The 17685-nt window shown below is 42.0% G+C and overlaps 1 protein-coding gene across 1 annotated transcript in view; it reads right to left on the bottom strand.

Annotated features, from left to right (window-relative positions):
- Window positions 1-7084, bottom strand: part of FBXL7 (F-box and leucine rich repeat protein 7) — a 501276-nt gene extending 494192 nt beyond the window's left edge. Inside the window, exon 1 of the mRNA XM_033935235.1 lies at window positions 6544-7084. Within this exon, the coding sequence (XP_033791126.1) occupies window positions 6544-6580 (37 nt within the window). The 5' untranslated portion in view covers window positions 6581-7084. The remainder of the gene's footprint in view (window positions 1-6543) is intronic.
- Between the last annotated feature and the right edge of the window lie 10601 nt (window positions 7085-17685).

Here is a 17685-nt window from a genome sequence, read left to right as displayed (position 1 = left end):
CCCATTCCTCTCTGTATGCATTATACTGAAACTGAAGGATGCAAACAGCAGGAAGTGCAGAACTAAGGGACCGATGTACTGCTCAAAAAAACAGAGCCTTGAAACAACTTGAAGTTTTAAATGAAGACTAGAAAAGTTGCTGCCCTTTCCCCTTCCTTCATTTGTAACCTTGAAGAATATAAGTGTAACACCCAAGGAAAATGACAACAAAAGAAGATTTTTTTTTAAAAAAAAAGGATAGGCAGACAGAACTGGGAGGAAGGAAGGAGGTCAGGATCTGTGACTTCTAAGGGAGGGAAGTGGCTGATGAAATGACAGGAACACTAATGTTCTCTGCCGTCACCAAGACCTCCTTTGCTGCTGAAGAAAAAAAGCCCCCACAGGTCTATTTCTAAAGGCTCCTTTTACAAAGGTGCATTAGGGCGGAATAACGCGCATGCCTCTGGAGCAGGCGGTAGTTTTTCGGGTAATGTGCGCTACAGTGTGCGCTAATCCGGCGCGTGCTCTAAAAACGCTTGCGCACCTTTGTAAAAGAAGCCCTAAATAAAATGTATTCAACCTTTTTTTTTTTTTTTTTTATTTCACAAGGTACCTCTAAGCTTCTTTAGAAAATTAGTCATTCGTTGACATACCGGGCATAATTCTTTAAGGAGCAGCCTGGTTTTTGGTGGCAAGAACACACACAAATGACAATATTCTTGTCATTTATGTGCACAAGGTACTTAGATGCATAAAGGTGTCGTAATCTAAGAAAAGTTACCGTCTTAGTGCATGCTTACTTGAGAAATGAGGCTACAATGCCAGTTGGGTTCTGCTTTTTTATTGAATTACTAGTCTTATAGCCCGTTACATTAACGGGTGCTAGAATATATATATGCGTGTGTCTGTTTTTATTTCTTTTTCTCTCTCCTTAGTCGCTTTCTGTATTTCTGTCTGGTTTTTTTTGTTTGTTTTTTCCTTGGCTGTCCACTACCACCCCTTGCCTGCTCCCCCTGTCCATTCTCCCTTCCTTTTACCTCCCCTGTGTCCTCCACCTTTTACCCTCCCCTGTGTCCCTTCCTTTTACCTCCCCTGTGTCCTCCCCATCACTGCCCACCTTATCCAGCAGAAGCCCTTCTCCCTTTGTTTTACCTCGCCCTGCTCCCCCTGTCCAGCAGTAGGCCTGTCTTTATTTTTCTGCCCCCCCCTCCCTGTTCATCAGCACCTCTTCCCCTGTCCATCAACCCCCTTTTCTGCCCTCCATTTCCGTGTGTTGCAGCATTTCCCTCCCACCCCACTTCCCTGTGCAGTATTTGCCTCCCCCCCCATACATTGCTTCTTAACTCCATGCCCTACTTATGTGTTTTCCGGGTTTGGCTGCCGCGGCCAGCAGTCACCGCGGCCGACATTTGACTCGGGCCGCCACGGCCGACATCCGACTCGGGCCGACATCCGACTCGGACTGCCGCGCCGCAGGAGAAGCAGTGCCCAACTTAAAACCCGTAAGGGCGGTCAAAATCCGGCTCGGGGGGGGAGGAGGAAGAGAGAGAGCGGAGAGGCGGCGACTGCTGTGTCTTTGAAGAGGGAGCAGGACAGATCGTAAGCCGCGCATGCGCACTTCCTGTGTGTTGCTACAGCTCACAGAAAACCGGCGCACACATAGGAATTGCGCATGCGCGGCCTAGCGTTTTATTATATTAGATATTGTTAATTGAAAAGGAATATCTCAGGCAAATGAAATGATAGAAAGATGTGGTTTGTTGCATATGAATCGGAATCTTCTTGATTACTTAGCCATTTGAACGACTCAGTTTCTACGACGTGGTCCCTTTTCTTGGATTATGATACAAATGCTTTCTTTTTGCTAACTCAGCAGAATGACAAAAACAAGCAAACATTGGTATTTCCATAATCCATAGTGACAAACCAATGACGAGCAACAGAATCATCTACCCACAACATAACCCTACACCAATTACTGCTTCGCTGTTCTCACTGGTGGGTTCTTATCCAGAGGGTTCAATAAGTGGGTGATGCATCCCGCAGAGTGATTTGGGGTATACCCCCATCTACAACTCACTCTTTATATCCAAAGCAAGCGTGTGTAAGTTTCAAAATTCATTAACGGCAAATGACCTTCCGAGGTATGTCTTTGAAGTGTCTTGACCACACAATCAGTCCTTAAAAGATCGCCATCTCCTTCATTAGATCATCAAAAAAGATTTTCTTAAGTCTCTTTCAAGAACAGGTAGTTCAAATTCAGAAATGTGAAATCAAGGCCTACTTTTATCAAGCCGCACTAGCGGGGTTAAAGCGCGTGACTTTTCATCACGCGCTAACCCCCTGCACCGGCCAAAAACTACCGCCTGCTCAAAAGGAGGCGGTAGCGGCTAGCGTGGCCGGCGGTTTAACGTGCACTATTATGATAAAAGGAGCCCTAAATAAACTGATTTATGAAGATTTATGAAAATCTTGATTTTGCCTGGAGATAGGATTTACCGTAGTCGACATGAATTCATGTTTCACCCATCGGCTGAATCATGAGAGTCTCCTAAAAATTAATCATAACTGATAGAATATACGCTTGACTTTATATATATATATATATATATATATATATAAAGTCAAGCGTATATTCTAACAGTTTTATTTATATATATATATATATATATATATATACTGTAAAGTCAAGAGTATATTTTAACAGTTACAATTCATTTTTAGGAGACTCTTATGGGCATAATATGAATTCATGTCGAGTAAATCCTGTCGCCAGGCAAAATCAAGATTTGGCGGCTCTTCGTTAATAAGTTTATTTAATTTCACATTTATGAATTTGAACTACATATTCTCGAAAGACACTTTTGAAAATCTTTTTTGATGACCTAATGAAGAAGATGGCAATATTTTAAGGACTGATTGTATGGTCAAGACACTTCAAAAGGTCATTTGCTGTTAATTAATGAATTTTGGAATTTACACGTGCTTGCTTTGGATATAGAGAGAGTATTATATTGCATGCAAGTAAAAGCTTTTCTTTGCCATATGCAAGTCAGCACCCCTTCTACCACGACATTGGCTCCCCACTTCCTCCCTTCAGAAATGTTTTCTTATAGAATATCAACTAGCAAATAAAAATATACTGTGCTGAGATGGTGAATACTCTGCCATTGGGCATGCTCATGGGTAGAGTCCGGGTAGACATGGGCAGAGCACACATTATAGGACACTAATTTACATGCATACAAGTATCCAGACATGGCTACAGGTCTGGTGTAAGTGGTTGCGCCTACTTGCAGATTTAGCGGTGTAGCAAATGTTCTTAATACACAATCGAGGTACGTGTGTTCTGTGCCACTTGAGATGGTACTCTATAAAGAGAAGTAGGTACCTGCTCCTCTTTAGAATTAAAACCGGATCCAGTGCCATGTTATAGAATTGCCTCTAGCGAGACTAGTTTTCCTCCAAAATCAGAATTGGGAGTATTGCTTTATGGGCTGCCTCTGGTTTTCCTCAGTCCCCGTCTCACTCTGTCTAAACCTTGCTGTGACTTGCTTATTCTGCTGCGGAGATGTTTAACTACTTATCTTGTACACATAGGGCTAGACAAATGGTAAACACTTTTATAATGTAAATCAAACCTCAGTTGGGAGCTGAAGTGGAAAAACGTGTCCATGCCAGACTCAGCCTCTCAGAGATGCCAAGTTACCCAGTTCCAGGCGGGAGAATTCTGGCCAGTCCTGGTTTTGAACTCACAAATTCCACACTGGTTGGGATATAATACCTGATCTTGTCCATTGAAATCAGTGTTGCAGGTCCTACAATGTGGTGCTCAGAAATCCAGGACTGTCCCAAAAATTCCATCCTGGCAATGGAGAACTTGACATCTCTGCTTTCTCAGGCCTAGATTTTTAAAACACCACATTAAAAAAACAATGGGCTGCTATCGCAGACATTCTGGTAGCGAACTAAAAAAAGCGAGTCATTCTCCAAAAAATTTCTCATGTAAATGAGGTTGGCGGAGAGTAGCAAAGACTCGCTAAATTTGCATGTGCCCATCGCTGGTGATAGCAATGGGCACATGCGCAGAAAAAAAGCAGACACAAAAAAAACCCAAAACTCAACAACAGTGAGAGAGATGTTCAATCTCTCCCACTGCCAACCAACACCCTTCCCCCCTCCCCCCCCCCCCCCCCCCCCCCCCCCCCCCCGAGCAGGAGAGATGCCTTTTCTCCCACTGCCAAGCAAAACCCCCTTGCAACAGGAGAGATACCCATTCTCTCCTGCTGCCACACAACATCCCTCCCCCTTGCAGCGGAAGAGATGCCCACTCTCTCCCACTGACATGCGCCCCCTCCCCTCCTAGCAGCGGGAAAGATGCCCATTCTCTCCCACTGCATCACAACACCACCACCCCTCCCCCCCCCCCCGCCTCTGACCCCTTCCCCTGTACCTTTAATTAGATGGCTGACCCAAAGGATGCCTATTTCCTCCAGCCAGCTGGCCCACCTCTTCCAAAATGGGCTTCCACTTCCCAGTGCATCCATAGGAGGGGCCTTATGCAACCTAGGCCAATCAGAGCTTCAGGCCCCTCCCCAGGTGCACTAGGAAGGGGCCTAAGGCTCTGATTGACCTGAATGCCTAAGGCCCCTCCTATGGGGTGTCCGGGCCAATCAGAGCCTTAGGCCCCTTCCTGATGCATCCAGGGAGGGACCTGAGGCTCCGATTGGCCCAGGTCCCTGGAAGCTGAAAGCAGACCAGGTTTTCAATATACCCTAATGAATATACATGAAAGAGATTTACATACGATGGATGTAGTGGTATGCTAATATCTTTCTCATTGATATTCATTAGGAATATCCTGAAAACCTAGGCTGTTTCCTGCCCTGGAGGCCTGAACTTGGACAAGCCTGGCATAGAGCCTTCCCCGTTCCCTCTTTTACTCTACTTCCTATCTCTCGGATTCTCATCCCCTCTTCTCTTCAGTGTTCTCATCCCCTCTTCTCTTATGGTGTCCTCTTCCTGTTTCAGCTTCAACAGGAAGAGGACACCATAAAGAGGCTCTGCAATACTCTGACTAGATTTGGAGTTAAGTCCCCCATTCTTCTCACAACTCTGTACAACACATCCCTTAGCATCCCATTCCACCCACTGCTCTGGAGCCATGTGTCCCCCTCCCCCCACCCATCTCCCTTGCACTCTGTGTGGCCACACTTGCAAAGCCCTCAGGAGTCCCTGTTCCCACTCCTGATGGCTGGCTCAGTGTGACTAGGCCTTTCTTACATTTCTTTTGACATCAGAGGGGACAGCGTTCCCTGCACTATCCTTGGCAGAACTGCTAGGTGGAAGTTAGTAACAGCGACTGCTGCAACTTGCATTGGTAAGTTATTGAACGATCAGCAGATACCAAGAACCTGAAACTGTTAGAGTACCACTGACAGTTAATGAACCAACAATGAAATAATTAGACAAGCATTTTAAATTATAGAACATAAGAGGGAATTTTCACAAATAAGTCATTATTGCTGTAAATTGGTACAATTCATCTCAATTTCAAGTCACCAGTTGTCAGCAGCTAACTTATATTGGTTCACTGATTCCACACAGAATAGAAATATAAATGATAAGTCAATGCAGCTAGTTCAGAAAGTACAAAATAGCTGATTTTTGTATGTTTTGCATGCGCCAGTGATAGGCATTAAATGACAATTAGGTTGCATGTTCTCCAAACACGTTCCTCTGGGCAAAAAAAAAGATGTTGACCAGAGTGTAATAAAAGACACGGAAGGAAAGGCAGAAGCAGCCAGTTCATTCAAAATGTCCAGGCAGATTTCATTTTACATTTTTCTGCACTATAAGATCAATGGCTAATCCATAGAACACAAACATAGCATCACAGCAAAATGCTGTGTCTGTTCTGAGCACTTAGGAGGGCAGAGAAGGGGCAGGAAGCAGGGAAGAGCAAGCCACACTATGCTTCCAATGCACTAGGTACTAACTCATAAGTCCTCTACTGTACAAGAAATTAACTTGCCATAAACTCAGAGTTGGAAAGGTGAGTCATATAATCTGAAACCAAAATCCGAAACTCAAGAAGAGAGACATACAAGCTGGGACTTTCTCACCCAATGAAAGGCAGCAGACAGGAGAGCCCACCTCAACAGTAAACAATGGCAAACTGCAAAAAAATTAAGTTTTAATATTTTATTTTTATAATGTTTTGTTTTTAATAGCTTAACCTGGAAAGGGCAGTTGTCTTTGCAAATAGTGTGGAGGAGATTTGCAATTGGAAAAGAGCAGGGGGGGAAGGGGGCACTTATCTTCCATTAACATGCGTAGAGCCTGTCAGAATTAGGAAAGAGAAATGCGTTTGGACTTCACATCATTCGCTTTTCATCCAAAATCAATTTCCACCCTCAAGTCATTTAATCGAGAATGTCAGAAGTTAATTTGGAGTTCCAGAAAAAGTTATTTTAAATATGGAATTGGAGAATTAGCTGTCCCCGCCCCACACACAGAGAGCCATGCAGATACCTAGTAGATCTTTGTACCAAGGTCACTCACCCTCACTGCCATATTGCTTGCCATTGTTCGCTCCCATCCTGAAGCTTTCATATCTCCATCACTATCCCATTTTGGAGTGCTGCCATCAGGAAAACCAGAAAACATACCTTGGACCCCAGAAACAATGGAATCATTTTCTCCAAATAAAAATGAATCCCAACAATTCCCTTAAAAAAAAAAGTCTACATATGCAAAAAGCAACTCAATTAAAAAAAAAAATCTCCATAAACAGCTCCAAGTCCCTTTCTTCAGTTTCCAGGCAATATGATCACAGGAGGAATGGGTTCAAGAAGTTCCACTACATTAAAATCCAAAAATGTCCAAGTAGAGACTGCTTGCCTCCCTCCATATTCCCCACATTTGCTCTAAAACTGTAAAAGAGCAAAATGACTCTGAAGGAGTTTTCCTCCCTCTTCCCTTTTTCTTTGTTTCTTTCTCCCAGAACTCATAGATCCTTGTCCTTCTGGCTGGAAGTGCCCTGTTAGTGCTTCTGAAGTTTCCCGTTAGTTGGAGCTGCTATGGAAAGAACATGAAGCCAGGTGTAAGCTTTCACAGAGGGGGGCTTTTGCAGTTTGAACAGAGTAACACTAGCAAACTCCACACTGGAGAGCTGCTGGCACTAAATCCCTAGCCACTCCTCCCCCAAGACTTCCTGCAGCCATACATAAGGGCTGAGTCAAACACATCTAGACTAGAGTTCTAGTGCCACCTAGTGGTATATTATCATATCTACCTTTCAAGCATTTTCTTATTTCAGAATTTTTAATCAAATTTACATTAGATAATTTTAGAGCAGGACATCGAGGGAGTAACTTGAAACATCTATATCTGGTTTTCCTGTGTTCAATCAGACATGAAAGCAACCTGTATGTCTCAATCCGTCGTCCTTCTTTTTCTTGAACCATACGGTAACCCAGGGCTGACGTTAGAATTCTAGAACAGCTTGGACACACTCATATGCAGAGATGCCAGGTTCCCCAGTTCCCAGCTGGAGATTTTAGGACAGTCCTGGTTTTGAATTTGCATCCCAAAGCAGTGTAGGATTTGTAGTACCTGATCCTGCCTATTGAAATGAGTGTGGCCAGTTCTATAATGCACCAGGATGGAATGATCAGAAAGGACTGTCCCAAAATCTCCAGCCTGGAACTAGGGAACTTGACATCTCTGCATATGCCTTTACAGAATTAGCTCCCAGAACCCCAAGTCTGCCCTCCCTCCTCCGAACCAAGGAACATATAGTTTTGAGAAGCTTTTCAAAACCCAGACATCTGGCAACCCTAAACCTTGTTCACTGAGGGGGAGGGGTTGGGGGGGAGGTTCTGGGGGGAGAAGAGGGTGAAAAGTCCACAACAGGAACACCAACAAATTCCGCAGAACACCAAGGGAGTGTGTGGCGCAATGGTTGAAGCCACAGCCTCAGCACCCTGGGATTGTGGGTTCAAACCCCGCGCTGCTACTTGTGACCCTGGGCAAGTCGCTTAGATAATCTTGATAGGCGGTATATAAAAAAAACCTAATAAACTTGAAAATTTGAAACCCAAAGACAAAAACAGTACTGTGGAAATGAAGCTGATGTAAAAGTTTATTGGAATGATTCCTAACAAATTTTTTAAAAACTTTTTTTAAAATTATCTTTATTCATTTTGAAACCAAAAATAAGTGCAACACATTATACAATCATATTACACAATAATAGCACCTAAATTCAATCAAATTGTAATCTATGACAAATACATATAACACCCCTCCCCCTCCATTTTCATATTCAAAAATTGCACTCAAATTGAAGATTAAAAATATTTTCCAACACCCCCCCCCCACCCCGCCAGCCGTGCATGATCAAGGAGCAAAATCAACAACAATCGCTCTGCAGTAGTTTGTCAATGGCTCCCAAATATCCAGAAACTTCTTATAATGCCCCTGTTGTATAGCCATAATACGTTCCATTTTAAAGATGTGACACAGAGTCTCCCACCAAAAGGTATAGTTTAATCGATCCCCATTTTTCCAATTCCTTAAAATAAACTGTATGGCAACCCCTGTCATAATAAACAGAAGTCTGTTATTGTGAGATGATATTTGACTTTTAGCTCTCATTAAAGTGCCAAATAGCACAGTGTCGTATGTTAGTGCCACTGGATTTTCCAGTACTTTCTTCACCTGATCCCAAGTTTAAAAAAAACTGATTCAAGCAATGCAGGTGAAATAGAATCAACACTTATAGCATACAGTTTGGATTATTGGACACACTTATATTCTATGAGCTGGAGGAAGGGTCCACACTTGTCCTCTGGGTGCACATTTGGGTCAGGACCTTAATGTCAAATGACTTGGAATCGCAGGTGTGTGCTGGCACCAACTAGAGATTTTGGCAGAATTTCTGGCATTTGTTTTTCAACCTCAGCTCAGAAATTTTTTTATTTTTTTTTTTTGGGGGGGGGTTATATTTTCATTTCATTCACACTGCAGATTTTGATGTGCCTATAATCCTCTACATCTGGATTTATTTTGGACTCCTGATGCAAGCAATATGGCTGAAACACGGCCCATGTGAGTACCTTGAGTAGAAATGCGCTCTTCAATGTAAGCAGTTGTTAATGAAAGATCCTTTCAAAGGCTTATCTGGCTGCGCACTATTCTTTTGGTCATCTTCACTAGAGAATGACAGGAGGACAAATTTTTCCCCAACCCCACAAGTTCTTCTCCTGTCCCTGCCCCATTCCTGCAAGCTCCATCCTCACCTGCCAAAGCCTCAAACACTTTAAAATCATAAGGGCTTGAGGCTTGTGCGATTAAAGCAGAGCCTGCAGGAATGGGACAGGGACAGCAAAAAAACTCACAGGGACGGGACAGGGAAATTGAGTTCCTGCGGGGTCGGGGACAAGCTTGTCCCCATGTCATTCTCTAATCTTCACTGTTGGTTCTAGACCGATTTGCTGCATTGGAAGATCAGAGCTTGCCAAACTGAGTCTAAAGGATATATTTTCCCCTCCCCTCCAAAGCTCGGAAACTCTTGCAAATCCTACTGAAACATCACAGGGCTCTAAGCAACATCTTCACTGTGTCAACACAGCAAGTGATGGGCTGAGAGCATTTGATAGTTTCCTGCCAGAGCTCAGCACTAATGCCATTGTGGAGTGACAAAGATAAGAACCACTAATCTCAGACTACACTCACAAATCCTATGTAATTCTGTCTAGTGCTTGAGGTGTTTTGTACTATGATTCCCTGGAGAGATAAGGATCAATTCAAAGCAGAAGCTCTTATTTATTATTTATTGCGTTTTCTAAGAAATTCTGAGGAAATATACTTAAGATAATAATCTCGTGTTCTCCCACTTCCCCTCTCTCCTCAGTTAATTCTTGAAAAATGATTCATGTAAAGCGAAAGGCAATAGATAAAATTAATTACCATCAAAGTGGAGTTGAGGGCAATACAGAATAAAAAAAGATTCACCAGATTCATTTAAAAGATAAGGGGGGGGAACCACTTTAAAAATCAGATTTTACAGATAACAGAAGATCACATCTGTTTTTAAATACATAAAAAGCAATTCCATAATCTGGCACCTCAAATTAGCCACAAAGCCAGGTGGGTAAAGAAGGAAGCATCATGCAAGTGGCCTGGTGGAGGGCACAGGGAGAGTGGCACAGATGCCTTCAGGATATCTAGCCTGGCTGAATATCAGAGTTTGTTTGAATTAAAAGAAATATGATAACTTCACTAACATCATTTTTTTAATTTCAAATAACTTAGAAAAACACACACTCATACAAACTGACATCTGTTACAGTCACTCTCTCTTCCTCTCTCTATCATCTCACCACTCCCATTTGTAGGTCTAGTATCTCTTCCTCCCTTCCCACCCTCCTTTCTGGTCTGGGTCACTTTCTCCCCCCCCCCCCTCCACCCCCACACATACACACTTATGGGTCCAGCATCCATCCATCTCCCCTCCCTGCCCTTCACCCTGCAGGTCCAGCATACATGTTTCTTCCTTCCCCCTCCACACACTTATGGATCCAGCATCTATCACCCCTCCCCTCCAGCATCCATGTTCTTTCTTCCCTTCACACACACATTTAGTCTATCTCCCCCCCCCACCCCCACCCCGGGGTCTTCCCTACCTGCCTCCATGTGGGTCTGACCTCTGATGAACACCCCTCAACATGTACAGTCAGTATTTATTACCTGTGGCTTTCCCAAAGCAGCAGCAGGAGCCAATCAGCAGAGGCAGCGCTGCAAACAGGCTGCTTGTGGCCAGCCCCGGCAGGGCCTTTCCTCTACCACATTGGAAGTGACATAGCAGAAGAAAGGCCCTGCTGGGGCTGAAGGGAGGGGAGCTTGCACCAGCTGACTACATGACGTGCCTCTCAGTCTACTCCTCTAGCCTCACCAATGTCCCTCCCATATTCCACAGAAACCAGGAACAATAATTGCACTGTTACATTACATTACATTACATTACATTAGTGACTTCTGTTCCGCCTATACCTTGCAGTTCAAGGCGGATTACAAAAGAGCTAACTGGACATTTCCAATGAAGTTACAATATTTTTTTTTTATACGTTTATACGTTTTTGCAGGATGTCACAATCATCCAGTCAAAAAATAAATAATAATGACAGAAAACCAGACCTCATACACAGACTGCTGGGATCATCAGTACCCTAAGCAATCTGTATCACCACTGGTCTGTGATGATACGTCTTTCATACATCCATAAAACTTTCTTTCAAAAGATGATCTAGATTCCACTGCAAAAAAACAACTCAGTAACAAAAGGCTATAGCCGAGTATAAAAGTCCAGTTTAAAGTTCAATGTTTTCAAGAAAATAGAGCATGAATATAACACTTAACTGAGGTTGCTATGTCCGTGGTGAAATGCTACCTTCCTTCTTCAGAATCTCCACGACAACCTTCTCCCAATAGAAAGTACTCCTGTTTCACAACACCAACGATGCTACATCAGGGGAAAGATGTAAAAAAAAAAAATCTCATATCTCTCACAGATTCATACTCATAGAAAACTTCCGCGCAACTAAAGAGTGAATTTGGCTGTTTTTCTCCACTTTTTTGTGCTTATGATTTTCTGCCATTATTATTTATTTTGTGACTGGATGATTGTGACTCCCTGCAAAAACATATAAACAGTGCGATTATTGCTCCTGATTTCTGTGGATTAATTTATATGGCTGTTTTTCCCTTATATTGATTAATTTCCTTCCATATTCCACCCATGTGAACGCCTTATGCACTGTATCACTTATACATGCTTTTACAGATAGAGCGTAGTCAATTTGATGCCACTTGAATGTATGCATACTGCACGATTGCTGATGGTCTGTCCATTTACACACTCTAATGATGTGGGAATGAGGGTGCCCAGTTATAGACTTGTTCCTTAAGCATCTACAAAGCACAAACATGACCTTTAAACTACATGGATCGATATTCAGAAGCATTTAACTAGTCAAAAAAATATTATGGCTTGAAAAAAATGGATGGACAACTCCATTTCTGTCCAAACATTTTCCAATAATGAAAAGGAGTGGTCAAGGATATTCCAGGGGTAGAATCTGAATTTATCCTTGTACTGGAATATTCAGCAGCTATTCCATTAAATGAATCCTTTGAGTTGGACCTCACAGCTTTAAATAGAAAAGCAGCAGTCCTTCCTAAATGGATAGGGCTGCTGAATGTTGACATAAAGATAAGTGGATCAATCATCTGTTGATCTTTTTTATCTGGTGGTCGTTTCTTTAAATACTGACCCACAACTTTTTTCAGTGTGGCCTCCAGAGCTCCTGCTGACTAGAAACCTGGGACTCAATTTCTTTTGTAACTTAAGACAAACTAAGTAAACAACTTGTTATTGTTGACTCCAAGTTGAAAATGCCAGTCAGACTTCCTCTAGTCTAATGAGCTTTGGGACTGCAGAGGACACTTTTCGGTTAAGTCCAATGTACATAGACCTGAAGTAAACCTGTGAAGAGAATAGGTATTTCTCTGTCCCCAGAGAACTTAAAATCAAAGTTTGCACCTGAGGTAATGAAGGGTTAAGTAACTAGCCCATGGGAAAGAGAGTAGCTGGTGCTTAACATCAGAAGGTCCTCTGTCAACAGTTTGGAGGTCTTCACTCCTAGAATCCCCTTAGGAGGAAGAGGTACCCAGATCACTCATGTGATCTCTTTTGTATTTGGAAAAGATAAAGCCTCATTCTTAAGCTGTTCTTATCCAGCCCTGCCATTTAGGTCTAGTAATAGGCCACTGGATTTATCTCAGGAAATGTGACAGTAAATAATACCTTCAATTATTCATTTAAAGTTGAATAAGAGAAACAAATATGATTTGTGTTAGACAGAGGATTTACATTTTTAAGATTTATGTATCATATGATTATATTCACTTAAACACAGAAACATAAAATATGCATATATGCTAGAGTGGACCCAAAAAATTAATTAACACATTTTATTTGTCCACAAGACTCATTTTATTCCTTTATAGAAAAATGAAAAACACGCAAAATTTTATTTAATACAGACAAAGTTTAGGGGTCACCCCACCTCACAGTTTTTTAGTTGTTTTTTTTTAAAGTACCACTATGCTTAACTAGTATATTGTAATTCTTGTGCACTCAACAAATAACATCAGCCAGCACTCATTTTGATGCCTCAAAATGTTAAACCTGTTTCTGGGTATATTTGACCAGCTGATTCCAAAAATGGCACCAGCTTTCTCCTATCAGCTCTACAATTTGAGATACAGAGCATGTGCCATATACCACTTTTCACTCTGCTCGCCCATTAAAATACAGGCTATTTTAATGTAGGGTTTAAATTAATATCTTTTAAGCATGAAGGAAACATATTAAAAATTAAATGAAAAGTGTACAATATGAAAATCTACTTATTTCTTACCAAAAGCACAAGTTTATGATACAAACTTTCCAGTCATTTCCAGTCATTCGATCTGCCAGGACAATCCCGCATAAGATTTCAACAATAGTCCGCCATCATGTGCGCATCCCATCTGCCTTGGAATCTGGCTTCCATTGTTTTTACGTCTTGTGAAATCTTTCACCTTGCTCTTCACTTAAGTCACCAAGGTTCTCTGGAAAATCAACTAAAATGGTAACAAAAGCACCAACAGATATTAAAAATAAGTCTATCAATAAAGTGAATAAAAAAAATAAGAAATAAGAAAATGAAGCAATGGATCTTTAAATAAATACAAAGGAGATAAAAGAAAATGTGGAGAAGGTACAATTAAGATCTCAAAATATACTTTTATAAAAACACAATATAGTATATTTCTTGATTAATACTATGCAATGTAACTGTATTAAATCTGTATATAAGCCTTTGTTCTGTTTGTAAGGTAGTCTGTCCAAGTCACCACCCCTCCAAGTGGAACTTGGCATGCTCAAAACAAAAAAGGAGAAATCTACAGCTCTGTGCCAGTGGTTTATCCGTAGCAGACCTATTGATCGCACTTACAGTATATGATCTAAAATTCTTTTAAGAAATGGTCTTTCCAATGTAGTTCATATTGTAGGGGCAGATAGCTGCATAAATTGTATCACTTAGCTCAGCCTGGTTTTTAACTGAGCTGTGCAGCAAAGCTGATATTTCTTTTACATTTCTTATTTTAACTTAAATAGTGAGTTAGCTATGTTGAGAAGGATGAGGAGCTTCAATGCTGTACTGTGGTATCTACTCATTGCAAATGTTGAGTTGGCAATGTGTTTGATGCACATTATCTGCCTTTCTTTATTATTTTAATCAGTTGTACTTATTGGTTTGGTGTTTTTAGCGTGCTTCTCATCAACTGGGTAAGCATTTATGTCTCCTTTATGTACATATTGAGGGGCATAATCAAAAGGAACGTCTAAGTCCGTTTTCATCTAACTCGCAAGTCATCCAAAGTAAAATACAGCCTAGGACACATTTTCGAAAAATATGTCCAAAATTTTTTTTCTTTCGAAAATCGTCTAATTATACGTCCTGCAGATCTGATCATCCAAGTCGCTAAATCATCCATCTTTATACCACATTTTCGTCCAACTTTTCGTCCAAGTCAAAAACACCTAGAACAAGCCCTGTTGGACATGGGAGGGGTCTGCAAAGTGATGGACTGAACACCCAGACATGCCACCTAAATAGTGGGGTACCTTACAGGGCACTGCTGTGAACTTCACAAAAAGGGTGCCAAGTCTTCACCTCACTACAGCTCCCTTATAGGTCATGGTGAGCCCCCCAAACCACCTACAGAATCTACCCCCCAATAGCCCTTATGGCTGCAGGAGCCACTTATATGCCAGTAAAAAGGGTTTTGGGGGTGTATAGGGGAGTGCACATGTTTAAGTATCAATGCAGTGATTACAGAGGCTTATGGGCATGAGTCCTCCTCTCCATGAGTCCCTAACCCACCCTCAAGACGGCTTAAGCCGCCTCTGTGCTGGATGACTAGGCTTTCCTATGCCAGGCTGCCAGGTGATGATGGTCTGGAGGCTGAATTTTAAAGGGGGTATTAATATTTTTATAGGATGGGGGGTCGGTGATCACTGGGGTAGTGTGTGGGGGTCTGTTTTATGTGTTTGCAGTGCTTATCTGGTGACTTTAGTTGGTTTTTTGAGACAGACCATGTTTTACATGGTCTAAGTCACAACATCCAAGTTCCGTCGATCCTGGGCTGTATAACTTTGGTTATACATGCTGTACGACTAAGTCTAAGCCGGCCCACATCCCACCCAGCTCCCGTCCTCGACAGTCCTCCTGAAACGCCCAGTTTAGCTTTGGTCATTCAGCGGCATTATGAAGGCTTAGGTCATTTAGAAATACATCTAAAACCCGTTTTTAACATCGGCACTTGGACATATTTGGACAATGTTCGTCCAAGTGCTGACAGGCCAGTTTTTAGACGTTTTTCTCTTTCGATTATGAGCCCCATTATGTTTGGTTTTAAATTTGTAGAAAGTAAGCATATAATTTATATTTATCTCTAATATCTTGTTTTGTTTGAAATTATGGTTTTGGAATGATATTTTTACTATGCTCTATTTTATGAATTGTGATTTTTATTTCTTGTGAAATTAAATCACGTCAAGCACGTCCTTGTGTTACTTGGAGTACTTTTAATAAAGACTTTAGATCTGGATTTTGTTTGGTCTGCTTATTTGTTTTTCCCCTACAGTAGATCTAGTGGACCTGCTGCCTTCTTGTTGTCTTACCCCTAATAATAATAACTTCAAATTTAATACAGGATTCACATAAATAATTATATACTGTGTATATAAATTGTATGAAACTTGTAGCATGTTGGCTAGCCGACCACCTTCCTTTTCAAACATCCCTATTACTCTCCTAGGAGCTACCATTTCTCTGGTTGACCATTTCCGCTATTTGGGAGTCTTGCTGGATTCCAAATTGACATTCATAGCTCATACTTCTGCCCTTTGTAAAACAAGTTTCTACATACTGAGAAAGTTGCATACTACATGCCAATATTTTGATAAGCCCTCCTTTTATTCAGTAGTCTTACTACTACTACTATTAATTATTTCTAAAGCGCTACTAGATGTACGCAGTGCTGTACAGAGTCACAAAAAAAGAAGAAAACAGTCCCTGCTGGAAAGAGCTTATAATCTAAACAGATAAGACAGACAAACAGGATGTCATAAGAACATAAGAATTGCTGCTGCTGGGTCAGACCAGTGGTCCATGTTGACCAGCAGTCCACTCATGCAGCAGCCCTTATGTCAAAGACCAGTGCTCTAAATGAGTCCAGCCTCACCTGCGTACATTCCAGTTTAGCAGGAACTTGTCCAACTTTGTCTTGAATCCCTAGAGGGTGTTTTCCCCTATAACAGACTCCGGAAGAGCGTTCCAGTTCTCTACCACTCTCTGGGTGAAGAAGAACTTCCTTACGTTTGTACGGAATCTATCCCCTTTCAGCTTTAGGGAGTGCCCTCTCGTTCTCCCTACCTTGGAGAGGGTGAACAATCTGTCTTTATCTACTGAGTCTATTCCCTTCAGTATCTTGAATGTTTCGATCATGTCCCCTCTCAGTCTCCTCTTTTCAAGGGAGAAGAGGTCCAGTTTCTCCAATCTCTCATTGTACGGCAACTCCTCCAGCCCTTTAACCATTTTAGTCACAGATCCAAGATGGCGTCTGGCTGGACGCGCTGAGACGCCGCTCTGAAGATTTTTCTTAAACAATTTTCAATCATTTGCAAGTGGCTCTTTTACTCACCCGATGCCTAAACGGAGGGGCCGTAGCACCGCTGGTGCCTCGCGGCCCACGGCCACCCCCGCGGCTGGAGACATCGGGGAACTCATCAGGCGGATGCAGGGTATTTTTTCGGCGTCGGAGGGAGGCCCGCAGAGGAGTAGCGGCGTCAGTGAGGCCGTGGAGATTCCTCCGGGATTGGAGACATCGTTGAGCCCCGACGTTAGGGCGCCGCCCCCGCAACCTCAGCTAAGCAGCTCTCCAAGGGGTAAGGTAACCCCGGAGGTCGGGGTTTTGTCTTCCCCTGAGGCAAGTAGTCCATCACAGAGCCTGCTGACAGGAGCTCCTATGGATATGAGCTCCTTTGAAGAAGCTGAGGGGGAATCATCTGAGAGGCGAGTTAACCTTCAGGGACAGCGTAAACTTAATCAACTGGACGGTGAGCACTATGACATTTCTTTACCTGTATTTTCTTTGGAAAAACCCTCAGAAGTAACTCTGGACTCACTATGGGATCTTATGGCCGGACTAGTGAAGACCATAAGTCCCAAACTTCAGTTAATTGAGGGGAAATTATCTCAACATTCTACTGAACTTAAAGATTTGAAAAAGGATATGACTGCCTCTAATTTCTCGGTTCAAAAGCTTGAACAGGACATTAAATCATCCAAACAATTACAGGAAGCTTTAATGAAAGACAATATCAATCTTAGAAGAAAAATGGAGAACTTAGAAAATAACTCTAGATACAATAACTTAAGAATCATTAATTTTCCTAAGCTTCCATTGACACCTCCTAGAGAAATGTTTAAAAGATATTTTCTTGAAGTTTTGGGGGCCTCAGAAGATTCATTACCTCCTTTATCACGAGTCTATTATTTACCTAATAAGACTAAATTACCAAAAAAG

This window comes from Geotrypetes seraphini, chromosome 2 (genome assembly GCF_902459505.1).
Source record: "Geotrypetes seraphini chromosome 2, aGeoSer1.1, whole genome shotgun sequence".
NCBI classification, from domain to species: Eukaryota; Metazoa; Chordata; class Amphibia; order Gymnophiona; family Dermophiidae; genus Geotrypetes; species Geotrypetes seraphini.
This window is presented reverse-complemented; position numbering and strand designations above follow the sequence as displayed.